Genomic DNA, 22,388 nt, shown 5'->3' with positions numbered 1-22,388 from the left:
TGTATCTGGCACTGGGGGCATATCTGGCACTGGGGGCATATCTGGCATTGGGGGCATATCTGGCACTGGGGGGACATGTGTATCTGGCACTGGGGGCATATCTGACCACTGGGGGCATATCTGGCACTGGGGGGACATGGTGTATCTGCCACTGGGGGCATAGCTGGCACTGGGGGGACATGTGTATCTGGCACTGGGGGCATATCTGACACTGGGGGCATATCTGGCACTGGGGGGACATGTGTATCTGCCACTGGGGGCATAGCTGGCACTGGGGGGACATGTGTATCTGGCACTGGGGGACATGTGTATCTGGCACTGGGGGACATGTGTATCTGGCACTGGGGGCATAGCTGGCACTGGGGAACGTGTATCTGGCACTGGGGGTACATGTGTATCTGGCACTGGGGGGGACGTGTATCTGGCACTGGGGGGACATGTGTATCTGGCACTGGGGGCATATCTGGCACTGCGGGGACATGTGTATCTGGTACTAGGGGGACGTGTATCTGGCACTGGGGGCATTTATGTATCTGGCACTGGGGGGGCAATGTATATCTGACACAGTGGGGGCATTTGTGTATCTGGCACTGTGGGGCAATGTGTATCTGGCACTGTGAGGCAATGTATATCTGGCACTCTGGGGGTATTTGTGTATCTGGCACTGTGGGGCAATGTATGTGTATCTGGCACTGTGGGGCAGTGTATATCTGGCACAGTGGGGCAGTGTATATCTGGCACTATTGGGGTCATATGTGTATCTGCCCCTCCCCCATATGTGTATCACGCCCTCATTTTCATTGGCCACGCCCCATGTGGCATTTGGCCACCCCCATTTTTTGGGGCGCACACAGTACCTATAAGACATTTTTTTCTACTTGCACCACTGGTAGGGCGGCTAGATGACAGACGATCACTTTGGTGTGAAAGTTCATATGTGAGTATGTGGTCTGTGTACTAAGCCTTGGAGAGAGAGAGAGAGTGGAGAGATAAAGTACCAATCAATTGACTCCTAACTGTCATTTTTCAAACACAGCCTGTGCAGTTAGCAGCTGATTGGTTGGTACTTGGTACTTTATCTTTCTCCACTTGATCACTCTCCAAGGCCTAGTACATCTCCCCTTTGGAGAGAGAGAAAGTGGAGAGAGATAAAGTACCAGCCATTCAGCTCCTAACTACCATGTTCTAGGCTGTGTTTGAAAAATAAAAACACAAAAACATTTTAGATGTTTTCGGGTGCAACCTCTTTAAATTAATTGAGATAAATTAAATTGATCACTCTAATTAGTGCTGTACCCAAAAAGTAATCTGGAATCCTACACTCAACAACAAAATAACACATTTCTTGCAGCGGGGTACACTGGGTTCCACAGGGAATACATCGGGGTGTAGAGATGGATCTTGATCCAGAGGCACCAACAGGCTAAAGCTTTAGACTCTCCCAGGATGCATTGTGGGGCCTCCTCTATATAACCCCGCCTCCAGGCACTGTGAGCTCAGTTTTAGAGTTGGTGCCTGCGCAGCCCTGAAAAAGCTATTTAGAAGACTTCAAGGACTGCAGCACTTCATATGTCAGTATGACATGCTGTGCTGTGGCTCCATTACCTCCCCAGTGGCGTCGTATACTCCTGCTGGCTCTGTTCCCGGGTACTTGCGGCGGAGATGCTCCGGTTCCTAGACACATTACCGCAGACACTCTCCTGGATCGCGTGGCTGCTACTAAGGGAGGAGGTAAGAGGGTCCCCCAGACGGGATCCGCCTTTAAATCGTGTTCCAGTCGCGGTCTCCGGAGACGGACCGTGCTGCTGGCGTGGACACTGTGGCTGTACAGGGACCCCACTATATCCACCAGGGCAGGGGAGCACAGGTCGGATAATACATTATCCATGTTTAATAAGGCTCCATAGTACCAGGTGATGAGGACCAGCATAGAGGATAAGGAGCTTAACCTGTAGCCCCTCCTCCAGCTCCGGGCGCCATCTACTGCTGGTGTTCCCGCCCTGGAGCTGCCTCACACTCTCCCTCACACCCTTACTGAGACGCTGGGCGCCATCTTCTCACAGTAGCTGCAACTGGTCTCCGGGACTGCAGGGCAAGGTCTCCTCTGTAAATCCGCCTGATTTATCAGCGCTGTGATTCTACAGACACTTAAGTATTTTACATGTCATTTTAAGACTGTGTGTGTGTGTGTGTGTGTGTGTGTGTGTGTGTGTATATATATATATATATATATATATATATATATATATATATATATATATATATATATATATATATATATATAAAATATGTGTATATATATATATATATATATATATATATATATATATATATATATATATATATATATATATATATATATATATATATATATATATATATATATATATATATATATATATATATTAGTGATGAGCGGGTTCGGTTCGTCCGAATCCGAACCCCCCCGAACTTCACCCTTTTTACACGGTTCCGAGGCAGATTCGAATCTACCCGCCTTGCTCGGTTAACCCGAGCGCGGCCGAACGTCATCATCCCGCTGTCGGATTCTCGCGAGATTCGGATTCTATATAAAGCCGCGCGTCGCCGCCATTTTTCACTCGTGCATTGGAAATGATAGTGAGAGGACGTGGCTGGCGTCCTCTCACTTTGTTTCAGGGGGCTGCAGTGCAAATATCTTTATTCTGGGGACCAGCAGTATTACAGGAGGAGTACAGTGCAGAGTTTTGCTGACCAGTGACCACCAGTATTATACGTTGTCTGCCTGAAAAACGCTCCATATCTGTGCTCAGTGTGCTGCATATATTTGTGCTCACACTGCTTTATTGTGGGGACTGGGGACCAGCTGTATTATATAGGAGGAGTACAGTGCAGAGTTTTGCTGACCAGTGACCACCAGTATTATACGTTGATCTATTACTGGCATATAATTCCACACATTACAAAATGGAGAACAAAAATGTGGAGGGTAAAATAGGGAAAGATCAAGATCCACTTCCACCTCGTGCTGAAGCTGCTGCCACTAGATGGGGATGCCATCACAGCCCGGAGACTTGCCACTGGGGGACATGCCCACTGCCGCGGACACCTCCTCCATAGTCAAAGGCGCCTCCAGAAAATTGCAAGCCTCGGGGGAGAGTCTGGAGAGGGGTACACTATTCAAATATATGTCCAAGTTTGCCGCAGAGCACGTCAGTCAAGACTCATACAGTTCCCTGAAGTATGAAAGGAACAATTGCGCAATATCTGGGGTGTTGTCTGCAATGGAGCCATCAGGACCAGACATCTGCGCAACCGTAGACCCAGGCCGGTCGTGATGTACCAAATGGGCCAACAAGCTTCCCGGTCTATCCGCCTGCATGTACAAATTAGTGGCCCGAAACAAAATGGAGCGCACGTTTTTATCTGAGAGATGAGCCAGCCATGCCGCCTGAGCCGTCAGCCATTGCGTCTTAAGTGCAGAGGTGCCCTCTGCCAGATAACGGATCTCGAGGTCCCTAAACTCTGATTCAAGTGTCCTCTCCTTCTCCCTACATGACAATTTATGTGCAGCAATTTTACCTATCAGTGTACCATGTAGAAAGGCTTTAAATGAGTCCCATATGACAGGAGCCGGGGGGCCGAGCCCACATTATCCGCAAAAAAACCCTCCCACTTTGTTGTCAAGTCCGAGCAGTCGCCCAACTGAGCTAACCAGGATGGATGTAACTTCCAATCCGACTGTCCCCTCCGGCACTCCACCTCCAAAGATAACAGCAAGGGCAAGTGGTCGGACACCCCCCGCGCCTCATAGTGAACATCTAAGATTCTGGGCAGGAGCTCAGGGGAGACCAGGGCCAGGTCGATTCTGGAGAATGAGCCATGTGTACTGGAGAAGCACGAAAACTGTCTAAGTGCAGAATGCCGTACCCTCCAAGCGTCCACCCACTGCATATTACTCAGAAAGTCTGCAAATTTAGACTGGGTACCCCCTACCCCGGGAGCCGAAGGGGACTTCCACCTATCCAGAGAGACGTCCAAGACGTTATTAAAGTCCCCTAAACAAATAACAGGGGCACGGGGGGAAGAGGCAATAAATGAGGTGGCTTTCTGCAATACATCATACGAGAAAGGTGGAGGAATATATACTGATAGCAGGAAGAAATGACAGGAATTCAATTTGCATTCCAGGAACACAAACCTACCATAGGGGTCAGTATTTACCGTAATCAATTCAAACTGGACAGATCTTTTTATCATGACTGACACCCCTCGGGAAAAGGAGGAATGAGAGGAATGATACGCCCACCCCACCCAAGGTCTGCGGAGCGACAGCAGTCTATTTCCCTCTAAATGAGTCTCACTCAGACAAACAATGTCCGGGTCATATTTCTTAATCATTTTAAGTACCAGGGATCGCTTTACTTTATTGTTGATACCCTGGACATTCCTCGCCAAACATTTTAAGGCAGGCATGGCGTCTATACGGCCATCTGGGACACATCACATATGTACCTCGCAAGGTGGATAAGGGACCCTGCAATCAAAGTCGTCCGCGCACCTGCCCGCCCATAGAAAGCATTATCCCGCAGACCCTGCCCTCCGCAGACCCTGGGCCACAAACCTAGCCGGTCAAAACAACACATCAGTACCTCACAGAAAAAAACACAGAAATATAGAAAACAATAAACTAAAAAAAGAAAAACGGATCCCATACAGAAACAAGCAATACCCAAATACCAACCCCCCTCCCCGTATACCTTCCCAAACAGTGGCATACACATATCCCTAACAAAACCCAACCCTGGAGATTCAAGTGCCTACGGCAAACTTATGCGTAGCATAAGACCTAAAGTCCCAGTGCAAATAGGAACCCTAAGTGTATCAAAACTTATGCGTATATAGCACTACGCAGCAAAGTCCAGAACCACTTAAACTAGAGGGTGCTCCCTGGACGTATACTTGCATTCTTGAGGCCCATATAGGAAGAAAACTGGATGTCAGTCCGGAGCCAGCTGACGGACACCCGGAGCATATCTGTCCAGCCAGGCCACCGCCTCCCTGGGAGAGCTGAAGAATTTGGTTTCCCCATCCGCCACCACACGCAGCCTGGAGGGAAACAGCATCGAATAGGGAAGATTCAAGTCCCGAAGACGCCGCTTGATGGGCAGGAACTGAGCCCGGTCTTTTTGGACATCCGCTGCAAAATCCGGAAATGCCGACACCCGGACACCATTCCGAAGTAGTGGGCCCTTCGCATGGCCCAAGCGCAAGACAGAGTCCCGGTCTTTATAGTGCAGAAATTTGGCAATAAATGTTCGTGGTGGGGCACCTGGGGGCAAAGGCTGGAAAGGTACCCTGTGAGCCCGCTCCACCGCAAACTGGGGTGTAAAGGAGTCAGTGCCATACGCCTCTTTGATCCAGGACTCCAGGAATTCCGCAGGATGAGCCCCTTCTTCCTTCTCAGGCAGACCCACGAATCTCACATTATTCCTGCAAAGTCGACCCTCCATATCCAGGAGTTTAGTTTGCATTGTCGAAACTTGCTGGGAGACTGCGGATACGGATCGCTGTAAAGGGCCGCTGAGGTCCTCCAGATTGGAAACCCGCGTCTCGGTTTCGCCCACTCTCTCACGGACGCGTTGGACATCCTGGCGTAACAATCATAAGTCGCACTGCACTTTCTCCATTTTCTCCGATAGGCGTTGTTCACTAGCCGCAATGGCCTCCAGGACCTGTTGAATGGAAGGAGCAGATGGCTGCATATCCGCACCCGAGTCGGCCCCGGCCGGGGGAACGGGTCGGATAGAAGGGGAGGGTTTAGGAGACGAATGTGTCGGCTGGGCAGTAGGCTGGCGGGCAAACTTCTCCAATTTAGCCACAGCCGCGCTCTGACTGCCCCTCACCATAATATCAAGGTTCAAGCAGCACACAGAGTCCAGGTATTCAGTGTCAGGAAATGCAGCAATGAGTAGTAATTGCAGTGTCGGCAATGCACCAGGACCCCAGACCTCCAGTGATGAAACAGAGGGGATGGGGGGCCGGAGGGGACCCAAGGATAGATGTTATAATACTGGCTGGACTATGAAAGGCAGGGCAGCGTGCCCTGTGTCAATCCAACTGGCCCTGCAGCCCCCTCAGAGATATAGAGCAGTGTATTGCAGCGGGGATTAGTGCAGGAGGCTGCTTCCAAGATGGCCGCCGGGCCCACAGCCTCACTCCCCCTCACTCAGTCCCAGCAATCCCGGGCACCAGGGGAACAGGAGCAGCCCGTTTTGGTAAGCAAGGGGTGCAGGGGTGGGGGTGGGGTGGACACCACTCACCCTTAACCGCTGGTGGTGTCTGTGTGCACCTCGGGTACGCGCCCGCGGCAGCTCGGCGGTAGTCCGCAAATTTAGGCCGGGGATGCACTGGCGGCCTAGGTCTACTCTCCGTGCAACAGCCGGTGCGGGCTTGGAGACGCAGGCAGGAGTACTCCGGTGATGCCCGCCGCCTCCCCAGAGAGACTGAAGGTAGCAGGAGCCGGAACTCAGCCGTAGAAAGGCCCAAGGATTGGAGCCTGGATTTATGGTCCAGGGAGCTCTGGAGTCCCGCTGCCTACCCGCTCGCTGCCGTGGCCACCAAATCTCAAGCCTGATAAATTTAAACGTCAGAAGGTAACTTAAAGTAGTCCTACCACATTCTGACCATTTGGTTGACATACTTCAGGAACCCCGGTCTTCTCCTGGAAATAAATTCTCCCTGTCTAAAAAGATGCTAGCTCGTTATCCTCTCTCTGCTGAGTTGTGTAACGAGGGGGAAATCCACAGCCGGTGGATTCCCATGTCACCCGTCTTGTGGTGTCATCTACTCTACCTGTCACCACTGTTACCTCACTGAAGGAACTAACAGATAAGCGTGTCGAAGGATGCCTGAAGTTATTTATTCCCTTACATGTGCTGTACATAGACCCACTATAGCAGCCTCCTGGGCCGCAAAAAGGAATTGAAGCATGGGTTCAGGCATTAGAGGAAGAGCTGCCTCAGGATATATCCGACACTGCCAGACAATATCTGTCTCATATTGCCATCGCCTCACACTACATTCAGAAGGCGTCCTCTGAGGCAGGTGTAATGGCGGCCAAGGCATCGACTACGTCCATCCTGGCTCGCCGAATTCTGTGGTTAAGGTCATGGAAGGTGGACCTGGACTCGAAAAAGACCTTGGAGGTACTCCCTTTTAAGGGAGACATCCTGTTTGAGGAGGATCTGAATAAGATTGTGCCTGATTTAGCGGCTGCTAAGACTGCGTTTCTCCCAAATTGTAATCCTTCTGCACAGAAGGCAAAGAGAACCACTTTTCGTTCCTTTTGACCTCAAGGGAAAGCAAAACGTCAGGCATACCTGAGACAAGCTTGTGCTCCCAAAACCACTAAGCCCAAAGCAAAACAATCCTGGGTTGCCTGTCAACCTGCTTCCAAACAAGACAAGCCTGCTGCATGACGGGGCGGGCCTCCCCCTGGGGGATCCCAGGGTGGGAGTCCGACTTCTGCAATTCACCCAGGTCTGGTTAAAGATCACTTCAGACGCATGAAGTCGTCTCTCACGGGTACGCAGAATCTTTCAAGAGATGTCCCCCTCGCCAGTTCCGAACGACGGTTATAACTTCAGACCCGTTGAAGGCGCAAGCTCTACACCTGGTTGTGCGTTCCCTCCTGGATACAGGAATGGTAGTGCCGGTACTCCTGTCCCAGAGAGGTGGAGGATACTGCTAGACCCTGTTTCTTGTCCCGAAACCCAATGGGTCTTTCCGGCCTATACTCAACCTCAAATCACTGAACAATTTTGTGAGAGTGTCCAAGTTTCGTATGGAAACGCTGCACTCAATTGTACTGGCCATGGATGCTTATCTGCATATACCTATTGCCATATCGCATCAGCAATATCTGCGGTTTGCTATTGGCAACATTCATTATCAGTTCCAGGCTCTGCCGTTTGGACTGGCCACAGCCCCTCGGATCTTCACCAAGGTTATGGCCGTGATGACTGCTCATCTGCATCATCAGGGAATCAGGATCCTGTCGTATCTGGACGACTTGCTGATCCTGGCGAACTCCCAAGATGTCCTCAGTCATCTACAACTGACGGTAAACTTCCTACAAGCTCATGGGTGGCTTGTCAACTGGAAGAAGTACTCGCTGGTCCGTGCTCGGAGCATGGTGCACCTGGGAGGCACTGCTAGACACACACAGTCAAAGACTGTTTCTGTCTCCAGAGAAAGTCCGAAAACTTCAGGACCGGATACAATGTTTCTTCTCTCGCCCAAGAGTGTCGATACACTCAGCGGTGCAAGTAGTAGGCCTCATGGTGTCGGTGTTCGACATGGTAGAGTACGCTCAATTTCATTCCCGCCCTCTACAGAGGTTAATCCTTTCCAAGTTGGATGGCCTGCCTCATCGGATCAGGTCTCAAATGCTCTCCTTGACTCTGGAGGTTCGTCTGTCACTGACCTGGTGGCTACAGGACCAGCAGTTGAGCAGGGGCTGTCCCTTCTGGATTCCCAACTGGGTCCTCCTGACTACAGACGCCAGTCTGATGGGTTGGGGCGCGGTGCTGGAGCAACACTCTCTCCAGGATCGTGGACCAGGGAGGAATCTCTCCTTCCGATAAACATTCTGGAATTGTGGGCAGTGTTCAATGCTTTGACTCTTGCCCTGCCTCTGATACGGAACAGGCCTGTTCAAGTACAATCAGACAACTCCACCACGGTGGCTTACATAAATCATTAAGGCGGCACTGGGAGCTGCATGGCAATGATGAAAGTGTCAAAAATCCTTCTGCCAGCAATATCGGCAGTGTTCATTCCGGGGTCCTCAACAGGGAAGCGGCCTTCCTCAGTCATCGGGACGTGCACGCCGGCGAGTGGAGTCTTCATCCAGAAGTCTTTCAACTCCTAGTGGACAAGTGGGGCCTTCCAGATGTAGACCTGATGGCGTCTCGACACAATCACATAGTTCCGGTCTTCGGATCAAGAACAAGGGATCCTCAAGCAGCGTTCGTGGACGCACTGGCAATTCCATGGAACTTTCAGCTGCCCTACGTGTTCCCTCCAGTGTCACTCCTGCCCAGGGTACTACGGAAGTTCAAGCAATATGGAGGATTACTACTTCCAGTCGCTCCAGCATGGCCCAGGCGGCATTGGTTCTCAGACCTGCAGGGTCTATCGATAGAGAAACCTCTTCTACTTCCTCAACGCCCAGACCTCCTCATTCAGGGCCCCTGTGTCTACCCGGACCTGGCCAGACTGGCTTTGACGGCGTGGCTCTTGAAAGTTCACTCCTGAGGGCCAAAAGTTTCTCAAACTATGCTAAAGGCCCGCAAACCGGCTTCTGCACGGATTTATTATAGGGTCTGGAATTCTTACTTCACCTGGTATGCTGCTAAGAATTACGATGCTTACAAGTTTAGTACATCCAGACTTCTGACTTTTTTGCAACAAGGCCTGGATTTAGGACTTCGTCTGGCCTCCCTCAAGGTTCACATATCTGCCTTGTCGGTGTGGTTTCAGAGAAAAATTGCATCTATTCCTGATGTTCATACCTTCACTCAGGGCGTACTGCGGATTCAGCCTCCCTATGTCCGTCCTGTGGCTCCATGGGATTTGTCTGTTGTCCTGAATGCCCTGCAAGAGTCTCCGTTTTAACCTCTTGAGTCAGTGGACCTTAAATGGCTTAAAGCTAAGGTCCTTTTCTTATTGGCTATTGCCTCTGCCAGAAGAGGTCCAGACTTGGGTGGTTTGTCCTGTCATCCGCCCTTTTTGATATTTCATTGTCACTGCGCAGTTCTCTGAACTCGTCCTGGTTATTTGCCTAAGGTGGTGTCATTTTTTCACCTTAACCAAGAAATTGGGGTTCCGGCCTTCGGCCCTCAGTCCGAGTTGTTCGCTCGCTAGCAGATTTTAGCAGCATTGCACACGCTAGGCCGCCGCCCTCTGGGGGTGTATCTTGGCTTAGCAGAATTGCGAACGAAAGATTAGCAGAATTGCGAATAGAAAATTCTTAGCAGTTTCTGAGTAGCTCGAGACTCCACTCCCCCGTTTCTCCAGACACTCCCTCGTTTTATCCTGGCACGCCTGCGTTTTTCCGCACACTCCCAGAAAACGGTCCGTTTCCGCCCAGAAACACCCACTTCCTGTCAATCACACTCCGATCACTTCAACGATGAAAATTCTTCGTTCGGACGTGAGTAAATCTACTAAGTTTTGTGCTAAAATACTTAGCGCATGCGCACTGCGTACCATGCGCATGCGCATTTTTTACTTAATTGCTCCGTTGCGAAAATCGGCAACGAGCGAACAACTCGGAATGACCCCCTTCACCTCTTCTGACTTGTCCTCCAAAGAGCGGTCTTTGGTTGTGGTAAGGGCTCTCCGTGTTTATGTGGAGAGGACTGCCTCTATCAGGAGGTACGATACCCTTTTTGTACTTTTTGGTTTCCACAAATGTGGCTGGCCTGCGAATAAGCAAACCTTGGCCATATGGATTAGAATGGTGATTGCACAAACTTATGCGCAGGCTGGGCTCACAGCTCCTGCTGCTATTAAGGCCCAGTCTATTCGGTCTGTTGGACCTTCTTGGGCGGCCCGCCGTGGTGTGTCCGCAGAACACTTGTGCAAGGTGGCTACGTGATCGTCAGTGAACACATTCATTAGGTTCTATGCCTTTGATACTTCTGCCTCCCAGGATGTTACCTTTGCCGCCGGGTTCTCATACCCGCTAAGTTGCGTCCCCTCCCTTGAGGAACTGCTTTAGGACATCCCCGATGTATTCCCTGTGGAACACCGTGTACCCCGCTGCAGAAAAGGAGACTTATGGAAGACTTACCATGGTTAAATCTCTTTCTGCGAGGTACACTGGGTTCTACAGGTCGCCAACCCTGACGCACTTAACTTCTTTGGGTTTGTATGGCATTAGCCGCTGGTCCCTTCTCCTGTCGTGAGAATGTGGTTCTATGTGACTAACATCTGCCTTCTGTTTTACCTACTTCTGCATTGGACTGGTTAACTAAAACTGAGCTCACAGTGCCTGGAGGCGGGGTTATATAGAGGAGGCCCTGCAATGCATCCTGGGACATTCTAAAGCTTTAGCCTGTTGGTGCCTCTGGATCAAGATCCATCTCTACACCCCAATGTATTCCCTGTGGAATCCAGTGTACCTCGCAGAAAGAGATTTAACCATGGTAAGTCTACCATAAACCTCCTTATATGTTACATAATGAGAACACAAACATATATTGCAATTTAAATATTTTTAATAACAATGACTCATTTTCAGCAACAATAAAAATAAGCTATAAAAATATTCATAAGCATATGAATTAAAAACTGTATTTTACCCACTGACAGTCAGCATTCACTGCACAGTCATTAATATCACAACCTGTGCCGATATCGTGATGATAGCTACTTTTATTAATCGTCAATAAGCTTAAACAAAAGCTCCTTTTTAAATGCATCCACAGTGGTATGATGTATATTCCAATTAATATCCACTTGCAAGATTATACCAAAGCATTCTGTGTGGCCCCACCCCCAACCAGCGCTATGCTCCACCTTCCCCCTAAGTGATCAATTCTCACCACAGATGACTGTTCCAACGTGCTGCGTGGTTGCTGGGATGGCTCCGTTCCCCAGGCTGTGTTTGAAAAATGATAGGAGCTGGTTGGTTAGTACATTAATCTCCAGCCACTTTATCTCTCTAAGGCTTATTACATAGGCCCTCATTCCGAGTTGATCGCTAGCTGCTTTTGTTCGCAGCGCAGCAATCAGGCTAAAAATCGGCACTTCTGCGCATGCGTATGGTGCGCACTGCGCACACGCGACGTACTTTCACAAAAGCCGATGCAGTTTTACACAAGCTCTAGCGACGCTTTTCAGTCGCACTGCTGGCTGCAGAGTGATTGACAGGAATTGGGTGTTTCTGGGTGGTAACTTGCCGTTTTTTGGGGAGTGTGTGAAAAAACGCAGGCGTGCCAGATAAAAACGCAGGAGTGGCTGGAAAAACGTAGGCGTGGCTGGCCGAACGCAGGGCGTGTTTGTGATGTCAAAACAGGAACTAAATAGTCTGAAGTGATCGCAAGGTAGGAGTAGGTCTGGAGCTACTCTGAAAATGCACAATTTTTTTTTTGTAGTAGCGCTGCGATCCTTTCGTTCGCACTTCTGCTAAGATACACTCCCAGAGGGCGGCGGCTTAGCGTTTGCACTGCTGCTAAAAGCAGCTAGCGAGCGAACAACTCGGAATGAGGGCCATTGTCTCCTAAGGAGTTGAGGCATCAAGCAGTGAAAACAGTGCGAAGTGGACCAGTGTAGAATTTGTCCATAGCAACCAAACCAAACTCTTTTCACGGCTTGATACATCTCCCCATATTATTTCCAACTCTTTACATTATTCGACTCTTACTAATCATGGTTATAAGAGCTTAGATGTTTATCCATTGAGGAAGCTACAGTGCGAAATGGCTATAATCAATGAGTTGGGTCATAAAGCCTTTCAGTAATAATGGGATTGCACATACTGTAGCTGTATCAGTGATTATTGCTGAACAGATCTGAATATTCACCAATATAACCAATGTTATTCTCTGCAGAAGAATACTTCAACAAACCGTGCGATGTAGCAGAAGAATACACCAGCAAGCAGTACAGTTTATCCGCGTTCGATCACCAGTGGTTTTATGCAAAATCAAAGGTCCAAGTTTGTCTTGCAATTACCGAATGTCTTCCTTTTCTACAAGAATTAAAGGATGCAGGTTTCCTCTCTGAAGAAGAATCATTGGTAAGATCCTTTTTCATTACTAAAGATAAAATACAAAGCACTTCCCTTCTCTCCCAAGACGTCTTGGAAACTCAAGAATTGTGGGATAGAACTGACCACACTCCCGCGTCTCACCCAATTTCCTGTTGAATTAAGCAGGGGAGGGGCATGATGTGATTTGTGGCATTACAAAGCGGGGGTGGGGCCATGATCATACTTCATTTCCCCCCATCCCCCCCCCCTGTCAGCCCTACATGTTCAGAGGAGAGGTCATAAGCCGTGGCAAGTTTGGTACTGAATTGTCACAAAATGTATTAAAAAGTTCTGTAAAAAAAATAAAATAAGCAAAAGTATTGGATATCCAATTGAATCCCTCTGAAGAAACGGGAGAAAAAAGAAGACCATAGGCCTCTATAGTGTTACCCACCGTGTCCAAGCTCCGGACTGTACCACATTCCGGAACCTGGTACATATGGAAATGCGCCAAAAACTCAGATAACTCCATTTCCTGAGTTTTGCCCACATTTTCAGGCTTGGTACATTTGGTACATCCCACCCTATGTAGTGTAAAGTAAGACGTGCTTTATGCTGATTTTTAATGCAGTCATATTTTGTCCTTTCATAACAACAATGATGAAGTCTAAAAATGTCTTGAAAAATGAACAAATTAGAGGAAAATAAGCTTTAATGTGAAATCAGTCTATCAATCTATACAAGTTTTCAAAGATAATTAGAAGTCAATATCGACAATATAATATATGACAAATATATAGGGGTATATGCAATTGCGGTCGAATCCTGGCTGGAATTCGACCGTTTTTTAATTCGACACAATTCGACAGTCAGACACCCTCCCGCCGGGACCCGAATTCGACATATTCAATAAAAAACGGATTCGACAGTCCCGCTGTCGAAAAACGGACCAATTGACGATAGTGTGCGTCCTGGATTCGACTTCATGGCGGCACAAAAGTGTTTAAAAAACCCTGAAAAAAAAATGCGTGGGGTTCCCCCTCCTAAGCATAACCAGCCTCGGGCTCTTTGAGCCGGTCCTGGTTGTAAAAATACGGGGGGGGGGAAATGACATGGGATCCCCCCGTATTTTAACAGCCAGCACCGGGCTCTGCATCCGGTCCTGGTGCCAAAAATATGGGGCACAAAACACGTAGGGGTCCCCCGTATTTTTAACACCAGCACCGGGCTCCACTAGCTAGAGAGATAATGCCACAGCCGGGGGACACTTTTACACCGGTCCCTGCGGCCGTGGCATTAAATCCCCAACTAGCTACCCCTTGCCGGGGTACCCTGGAGGAGTGGGGACCCCTTAAATCAAGGCCCCCCCCCCCTTCCAGCCACCCAAGGGCCAGGGGTGAAGCCCGAGGCTGCCCCCCCCCCCCCCCCCATCCAACGGCGGCGGATGGAAGGCTGATAGCCAAGTGTCAAAAAAAAGAATATTGTATTTTGTAGCAGAACTACAAGTCCCAGCAAGCCTCCCCCGCAAGCTGGTGCTTGGAGAACCACAAGTACCAGCATGCGGGGGGTAAACGGGCCCGCTGGTACCTGTAGTTCTAATGCAAAAAAAATACCCAAATAATAACAGTACACACACACCCTGATAGTATAACTTTATTACATACATGCACACCGACACACACATACTTACCTATGTTGACACGAGGCTTGGTCCTCTTCACCAGTAGAATCCACGGGTTACCTGTAAATAAAATTATACTCACAAAAATCCTGTGTAGATCAGTCCTCTTCTGCTTGTAATCCAAGTACTTGGCAAAATAATAAAACGCAAAACCCGATCCACGCACTGAAAGGGGTCCCATGTTTACACATGGGACCCCTTTCCCCGACTGCCGGGACCCCCCGTGACTGCTGTCAAAGCGGGTCCCTTCAGCCAATCGGGGAGCGCCACGTCGTGGCACTCTCCTGATTGGCTGTGCGTGTCTGAGCTGTCAAGCGGCGCACTCGAGATACAATGTAGCACATAGGCGCTCCATTGTATCCAATGGTGGGAACTTTTCGTCAGCGGTTGAGGTTACTCGCGGTCAACCGCTGACCGCAAAGTTCCCACCATTGAATATAATGGAGCGCCTATGTGCTATGCGCCACCTGACAGCTCAGACGCGCACAGCCAATCAGGAGAGTGCCACGACGTGGCGCTCCCTGATTGGCTGAAGGGACCCTCTTTGACAGCAGTCACGGGGGGTCCCGGCAGTCGGGGAAAGGGGTCCCATGTGTAAACATGGGACCCCTTTCAGTGTGTGGATCGGGTTTTGCGTTTTATTATTTTGCCAAGTACGTGGATTACAAGCAGAAGAGGACAGATCTACACAGGATTTTTGTGAGTATAATTTTATTTACAGGTAATCCGTGGATTCTACTGGTGAAGAGGACCGACTGCTTCGTGTCAACATAGGTAAGTATGTGTGTGTCAGTGTGCATGTATGTAATAAAGTTATACTGTCACGGTGTGTGTGTGCTGTTTTTATTTGGGTATTTTTTTTTGCAGTAGAACTACAGGTACCAGCGGGCCCGTTTCCCCCCGCATGCTGGTACTTGTGGTTTTCCAAGTACCAGCTTGCGGGGGAGGCTTGCTGGGACTTAGTTCTGCTACAAAAAACAATATTCTTTTTTTTGACACTTGGCTATCAGCCTCCCATCCGCCGCCCTTGGATGGGGGGGACAGCCTCGGGCTTAACCTCTGGCCCTTGGGTGGCTGGAGGGGGGGACCCCTTGATTTAAGGGGTCCCCACTCCTCCAGGGTACCCCGGCCAGGGGTGACTAGTTAGTGATTTAATGCCAGGGCCGCAGGGACCTGTATAAAAGTGTCCCCCGGCTGTGGCATTATCTCTCTGACTAGTGGAGCCCGGTGCTGGTATTAAAAATACGGGGGACCCCTACGTGTTTTGTCCCCCGTATTTTTGGCACCAGGACCGGACGCAGAGCCCGGTGCTGGTTGTTAAAATACGGGGGATTCCCCTGTCATCCCCCCCCCCCGTATGTTTACAACCAGGACCGGCTCAAAGAGCCCGAGGCTGGTTATGCTTAGGAGGGGGGACCCCACGCAATTTTTTTCATGAATTTTAACCCATTCCCACCCCTTCCCACTGAAAAACATGCACTGACCTCTCCTATTTTTTTTAGTCAGTAAAAAAAAAAATTTATTCTTTTAAAGAATCTATTAAATAATACTTGTGGCTCATAAATAGACAAACCAAGTAGATAATCCCTTCTAATATAAATAGATATGCTATTACCAATAAAAAAAACTAAAAAAAAAACATGTTTTAAAATTTTTTTATTAGATCACGCCAGCAAAATGAGGTGGACTGAAATTGACGAAATGACTGTCGAAAAGCACTGTTGTCGAATCGACATTCTTCAATTGAATATACTTTTGTCAAAAAGCCGCATTTTTACCATTGCAGACATGTCGAATTTGACAAATGTCGAATTGCAAAAAGTCGAATCTGAAACGGCCATTTTTTTGTCGAAAAGTACTGTATTGCATTGTCGAATCAGTTTTTACTGTCGAAAAATGCCCCGTTTTTCGACATTTGCAGCAATTCGACCGCAATTGCATATGGCCCATAGAGGGAATGTTCTATATTCAATTCTCAATTATCTTTTCTAATACCCCGTTCACACCACACAAATAACCCGGCATATTGCCGGGTCGGCGTGCGGTGTGAAAGGGGCATAAGCGAAATCGCGGGTCGCCTGACCTGGCAATTGAACCCAGGAATAAAGCAGTGTTATGCCCAGGTTGAATACGGAGTCAGTGGCTGCGTAAACGGGCTCCCGGGTCGATGCGTCCCGGGACCCGTTTACTACAGCAGGGAGAGGCGGCGCGGAGATGATCTCATCTCCCAGCGCCGCCTCTGCCCCCCGCTGCTATGGCAACCTGCCCGCCATATTGCCGGGTCGGGGAAGTCAGCAGCAGCTGCCAATGCCGGATCCCACCCGGGAAGGACCCGTTTCCAATTCCCAGGTGGGATCCGGCATTGGCAGTGTGAAATGGGTATAATACAGCTTTTCCACTGCCGCAATTACTTGGGTTATTGCTGGATTAACCCGTCATGGCTCAGTGTAAAAGGGTCCTTGAAAAATAACCCTGGTCGTGTGACCTGGGAATCTGACTTGTAGCTTCTAAGGTTGGATCCAGGTTAGGGTGCAGTGTAAACGGTACGACCCAGATTATCTGACCCAGGTTGTGCTTAAAAGCTGCTGATTGGCTGGGTATGCAGAGGTGCGCCTCAAGGGAGTGTCTGTAAGCGACCTGCAGGGTAGACATCAGTTCACTGTAAATGGGGCTGATACGAAAATAACCTGGGTTCAAGGTACAGTGTAAACGGGGTCGGACCTGGGTTGTAATCCTGTCTGGAAACCTGGGCCGGACCTGGGTGTTTGGTGGAAAAGGGGTATTAGTGAGGCTTTCTTTTTTTAAATCTTCATTTCTCTGACGTCCTAAGTGGATGCTGGGGACTCCGTAAGGACCATGGGGAATAGCGGCTCCGCAGGAGACAGGGCACAAAAGTAAAAGCTTTAGGATCAGGTGGTGTGCACTGGCTCCTCCCCCTATGACCCTCCTCCAAGCCTCAGTTAGGTTTTTGTGCCCGGCCGAGAAGGGTGCAATCTAGGTGGCTCTCCTAAAGAGCTGCTTAGAGTAAAAGTTTTGTTAGGTTTTTTATTTTCAGTGAGTCCTGCTGGCAACAGGCTCACTGCAACGAGGGACTTAGGGGAGAAGAAGTGAACTCACCTGCGTGCAGGATGGATTGGCTTCTTAGGCTACTGGACACTAGCTCCAGAGGGACGATCACAGGTACAGCCTGGATGGGTCACCGGAGCCGCGCCGCCGACCCCCTTGCAGATGCTGAAGAGAGAAGAGGTCCAGAAATCGGCGGCTGAAGACTTCCCAGTCTTCTTAAGGTAGCGCACAGCACGGCAGCTGTGCGCCATTGCTCTCAGCACACTTCACACCAACGGTCACTGAGGGTGCAGGGCGCTGGGGGGGCGCCCTGGGCAGCAATGAAAGTACCTATGCTGGCTAAAAATACATCACATATAGCCTCTGGGGCTATATGGATGTATTTAACCCCTGCCAGGTTGTCAGAAAAACGGGAGAAGAAGCCCGCCGAAAAGGGGGCGGGGCCTATTCTCCTCAGCACACAGCGCCATTTTCCTACACAGCTCCGCTGCTAGGAAGGCTCCCAGGCTCTCACCTGCACTGCACTACAGAAACAGGGTTAAAACAGAGAGGGGGGGCATTTTGGTGGCGATATTATAATATATTAAGATGCTATAAGGGAAAACACTTATATAAGGTTGTCCCTGTATAATTATAGCGTTTTGGTGTGTGCTGGCAAACTCTCCCTCTGTCTCCCCAAAGGGCTAGTGGGGTCCTGTCCTCTATCAGAGCATTCCCTGTGTGTGTGCTGTGTGTCGGTACGTGTGTGTCGACATGTATGAGGACGAGGTTGGTGAGGAGGCGGAGCAATTGCCTGTAATGGTGATGTCACTCTCTAGGGAGTCGACACAGGAATGGATGGCTTATTTAGGGAACTGCGTGATAATGTCAACACGCTGCAAGGTCGGTTGACGACATGAGACGGCCGGCAAACCAATTAGTACCTGTCCAGGCGTCTCAAACACCGTCAGGGGCTTTAAAACGCCCATTACCTCAGTCGGTCGACACAGACACGGACACTGACTCCAGTGTCGACGGTGAAGAAAACGTATTTTCCATTAGGGCCACACGTTACATGTTAAGGGCAATGAAGGAGGTGTTACATATTTCTGATACTACAAGTACCACAAAAAAGGGTATTATGTGGGGTGTGAAAAAACTACCTGTAGTTTTTCCTGAATCAGATAAATTAAATGAAGTGTGTGATGATGCGTGGGTTTTCCCCGATAGAAAATTATTGGCGTTATACCCTTTCCCGCCAGAAGTTAGGGCGCGTTGGGAAACACCCCCTAGGGTGGATAAGGCGCTCACACGCTTATCACAACAAGTGGCGTTACCGTCTCCAGATACGGCCGCCCTCAAGGAGCCAGCTGATAGGAGGCTGGAAAATATCCTAAAAAGTATATACACACATACTGGTGTTATACTGCGACCAGCGATCGCCTCAGCCTGGATGTGCAGCGCTGGGGTGGCTTGGTCGGATTCCCTGACTGAAAATATTGATACCCTTGACAGGGACAGTATTTTATTGACTATAGAGCATTTAAAGGATGCATTTCTATATATGCGAGATGCACAGAGGGATATTTGCACTCTGGCATCAAGAGTAAGTGCGATGTCCATGTCTGCCAGAAGATGTTTATGGACACGACAGTGGTCAGGTGATGCGGATTCCAAACGGCACATGGAAGTATTGCCGTATAAAGGGGAGGAGTTATTTGGGGTCGGTCCATCGGACCTGGTGGCCACGGCAACAGCTGGAAAATCCACCTTTTTTACCCCAAGTCACATCTCAGCAGAAAAAGACACCGTCTTTTCAGCCTCAGTCCTTTCGTCCCCATAAGGGCAAGCGGGCAAAAGGCCAGTCATATCTGCCCAGGGGTAGAGGAAAGGGAAGAAGACTGCAGCAGGCAGCCCCTTCCCAGGAACAGAAGCCCTCCACCGCTTCTGCCAAGTCCTCAGCATGACGCTGGGGCCGTACAAGCGGACTCAGGTGCGGTGGGGGGTCGTCTCAAGAGTTTCAGCGCGCAGTGGGCTCACTCGCAAGTGGACCCCTGGATCCTACAAGTAGTATCCCAGGGGTACAGATTGGAAATTCGAGACGTCTCCCCCTCGCAGGTTCCTGAAATCTGCTTTATCAACGTCTCCCTCCGACAGGGAGGCAGTATTGGAAACAATTCACAAGCTGTATTCCCAGAAGGTGATAATCAAAGTACCCCTCCTACAACAAGGAAAGGGGTATTATTCCACACTATTTGTGGTACTGAAGCCAGACGGCTCGGTGAGACCTATTCTAAATCTGAAATCTTTGAACACTTACATACAAAGGTTCAAATCAAGATGGAGTCACTCAGAGCAGTGATAGCGAACCAGGAAGAAGGGGACTATATGGTGTCCCTGGACATCAAGGATGCTTACCTCCATGTCCCAATTTGCCCTTCTCACCAAGGGTACCTCAGGTTCGTGGTACAGAACTGTCACTATCAGTTTCAGACGCTGCCGTTTGGATTGTCCACGGCACCCCGGGTCTTTACCAAGGTAATGGCCGAAATGATGATTCTCCTTCAAAGAAAAGGCGTCTTAATTATCCCTTACTTGGACGATCTCCTGATAAGGGCAAGGTCCAGAGAACAGTTGGAGGTCCGAGTAGCACTATCTCAAGTAGTTCTAAGACAGCACGGGTGGATTCTAAATATTCCAAAATTGCAGCTGATTCCGACGACACGTCTGCTGTTCCTAGGGATGATTCTGGACACAGTCCAGAAAAAGGTGTTTCTCCCGGAGGAGAAAGCCAGGGAGTTATCCGAGCTAGTTAGGAACCTCCTAGAACCAGGCCAAGTGTCAGTGCATCAATGCACAAGAGTCCTGGGAAAAATGGTGGCTTCTTACGAAGCGATTCCATTCGGCAGATTTCACGCAAGAATTTTTCAGTGGGATCTGCTGGACGAATGGTCCGGATCGCATCTTCAGATGCATCAGCGGATAATCCTGTCTCCAAGGACAAGGGTGTCTCTTCTGTGGTGGCTGCAGAGTGCTCATCTACTAGAGGGCAGCAGATTCGGCATTCAGGACTGGGTCCTGGTGACCACGGATGCCAGCCTGAGAGGCTGGGGAGCAGTCACACAGGGAAGAAATTTCCAAGGAGTGTGGTCAAGTCTGGAGACTTCTCTCCACATAAATATACTGGAGCTAAGGGCAATTTACAATGCTCTGAGCCTAGGAAGACCTCTGCTTCAAAGTCAACCGGTGCTGATCCAGTCGGACAACATCAGGGCAGTCGCCCACGTAAACAGACAGGGCGGCACAAGAAGCAGGAGGGCAATGGCAGCAAGGATTCTTCGCTGGGCGAAAAATCATGTGATAACACTGTCAGCGGTGTTCATTCCGGGAGTGGACAACTGGGAAGCAGACTTCCTCAGCAGGCACGACCTCCACCCGGGAGAGTGGGGACTTCATCTGGAAGTCTTCCACATGATTGTGAACCGTTGGGAAAGACCAAAGGTGGACATGATGGCGTCCCGTCTGGACTAAAAAAAAAAAAAAAAAAAAAACTGGACAGGTATTGCGCCAGGTCAAGAGACCCTCAGGCAATAGCTGGGACGCTCTGGTAACACCGTGGGTGTACCAGTCGGTGTATGTGTTCCCTCCTCTGCCTCTCATACCCAAGGTACTGAGAATTATAAGACGGAGAGGAGTAAGAACTATACTCGTGGCTCCGGATTGGCCAAGAAGGACTTGGTACCCGGAACTTCAAGAGATACTAAGAAGGGACTTGCTTCAGCAAGGATCATGTCTGTTCCAAGACTTACCGCGGCTGCGTTTGACGGCATGGCGGTTGAACGCCGGATCCTAAGGGAAAAAGGCATTCCGGAAGAGGTCATCCCTACCCTGGTCAGAGCCAGGAAGGAGGTGACCGCACAACATTATCACCGCATTTGGCGAAAATATGTTGCATGGTGTGAGGCCAGGAAGGCCCCCACGGAGGAATTTCAACTCGGTCGATTCCTGCATTTCCTGCAAACAGGAGTGTCTATGGGCCTCAAATTTGGGTCCATTAAGGTTCAAATTTCGGCCCTGTCGATTTTCTTCCAGAAAGAATTGGCTTCAGTTCCTGAAGTCCAGAAGTTTGTCAAGGGAGTACTGCATATACAACCCCTTTTGTGCCTCCAGTGGCACTGTGGGATCTCAACGTAGTTCTGGGATTCCTCAAATCACATTGGTTTAAACCGCTCAAATCTGTGGATTTGAAATATCTCACATGGAAAGTGACCATGCTGTTGGCCCTGGCCTCGGCCAGGCGAGTGTCAGAATTGGCGGCTTTGTCTCACAAAAGCCCATATCTGATTGTCCATTCGGACAGGGCAGAGCTGCGGACTCGTCCCCAGTTTCTCCCTAAGGTGGTGTCAGCGTTTCACCTGAACCAGCTTATTGTGGTACCTGCGTTTACTAAGGACTTGGAGGACTCCAAGTTGCTAGATGTTGTCAGGGCCCTGAAAATATATATTTCCAGGACGGCTGTTATCCTGGAAATACTGACTTGCTGTTATCCTGTATGCAACAAACTGGGTGCTCTTGCTTCTAAGCAGACGATTGCTAGTTGGATGTGTAGTACAATTCAGCTTGCACATTCTGTGGCAGGCCTGCCACAGCCAAAATATGTAAATGCCCATTCCACAAGGAAGGTGGGCTCATCTTGGGCGGCTGCCCGAGGGGTCTCGGCTTTACAACTTTGCCGAGCTGCTACTTGGTCAGGGGCAAACACGTTTGCAAAATTTTACAAATTTGATACCCTGGCTGAGGAGGACCTGGAGTTCTCTCATTCGGTGCTGCAGAGTCATCCGCACTCTCCCGCCCGTTTGGGAGCTTTGGTATAATCCCCATGGTCCTTACGGAGTCCCCAGCATCCACTTAGGACGTCAG

General features: G+C 49.5%; 1 protein-coding gene across 8 annotated transcripts in view; it reads left to right on the top strand.

Annotated features, from left to right (window-relative positions):
• Positions 1 to 22,388, top strand: part of LOC134928285 (sp110 nuclear body protein-like) — a 200,914-nt gene that overhangs the window by 33,644 nt on the left and 144,882 nt on the right. For 7 of the 8 annotated variants that reach the window (XR_010177884.1, XM_063923879.1, XM_063923888.1 and 4 more), the window contains exon 3: positions 12,603 to 12,790. Coding sequence is in view for 7 of the 8 variants with exons in the window: in XM_063923879.1 (XP_063779949.1) it covers positions 12,603 to 12,790 (188 nt within the window). In the remaining variant the exon portion in view is untranslated. The remainder of the gene's footprint in view (positions 1 to 12,602; positions 12,791 to 22,388) is intronic. The other variant, XM_063923859.1, reaches the window with a different exon arrangement.

This window comes from Pseudophryne corroboree, chromosome 1 (assembly GCF_028390025.1).
Source record: "Pseudophryne corroboree isolate aPseCor3 chromosome 1, aPseCor3.hap2, whole genome shotgun sequence".
NCBI lineage: Eukaryota > Metazoa > Chordata > Amphibia > Anura > Myobatrachidae > Pseudophryne > Pseudophryne corroboree.
Note: the sequence above shows the minus strand (reverse complement) of the source record. Positions and strands in the feature narration are given on the sequence as shown.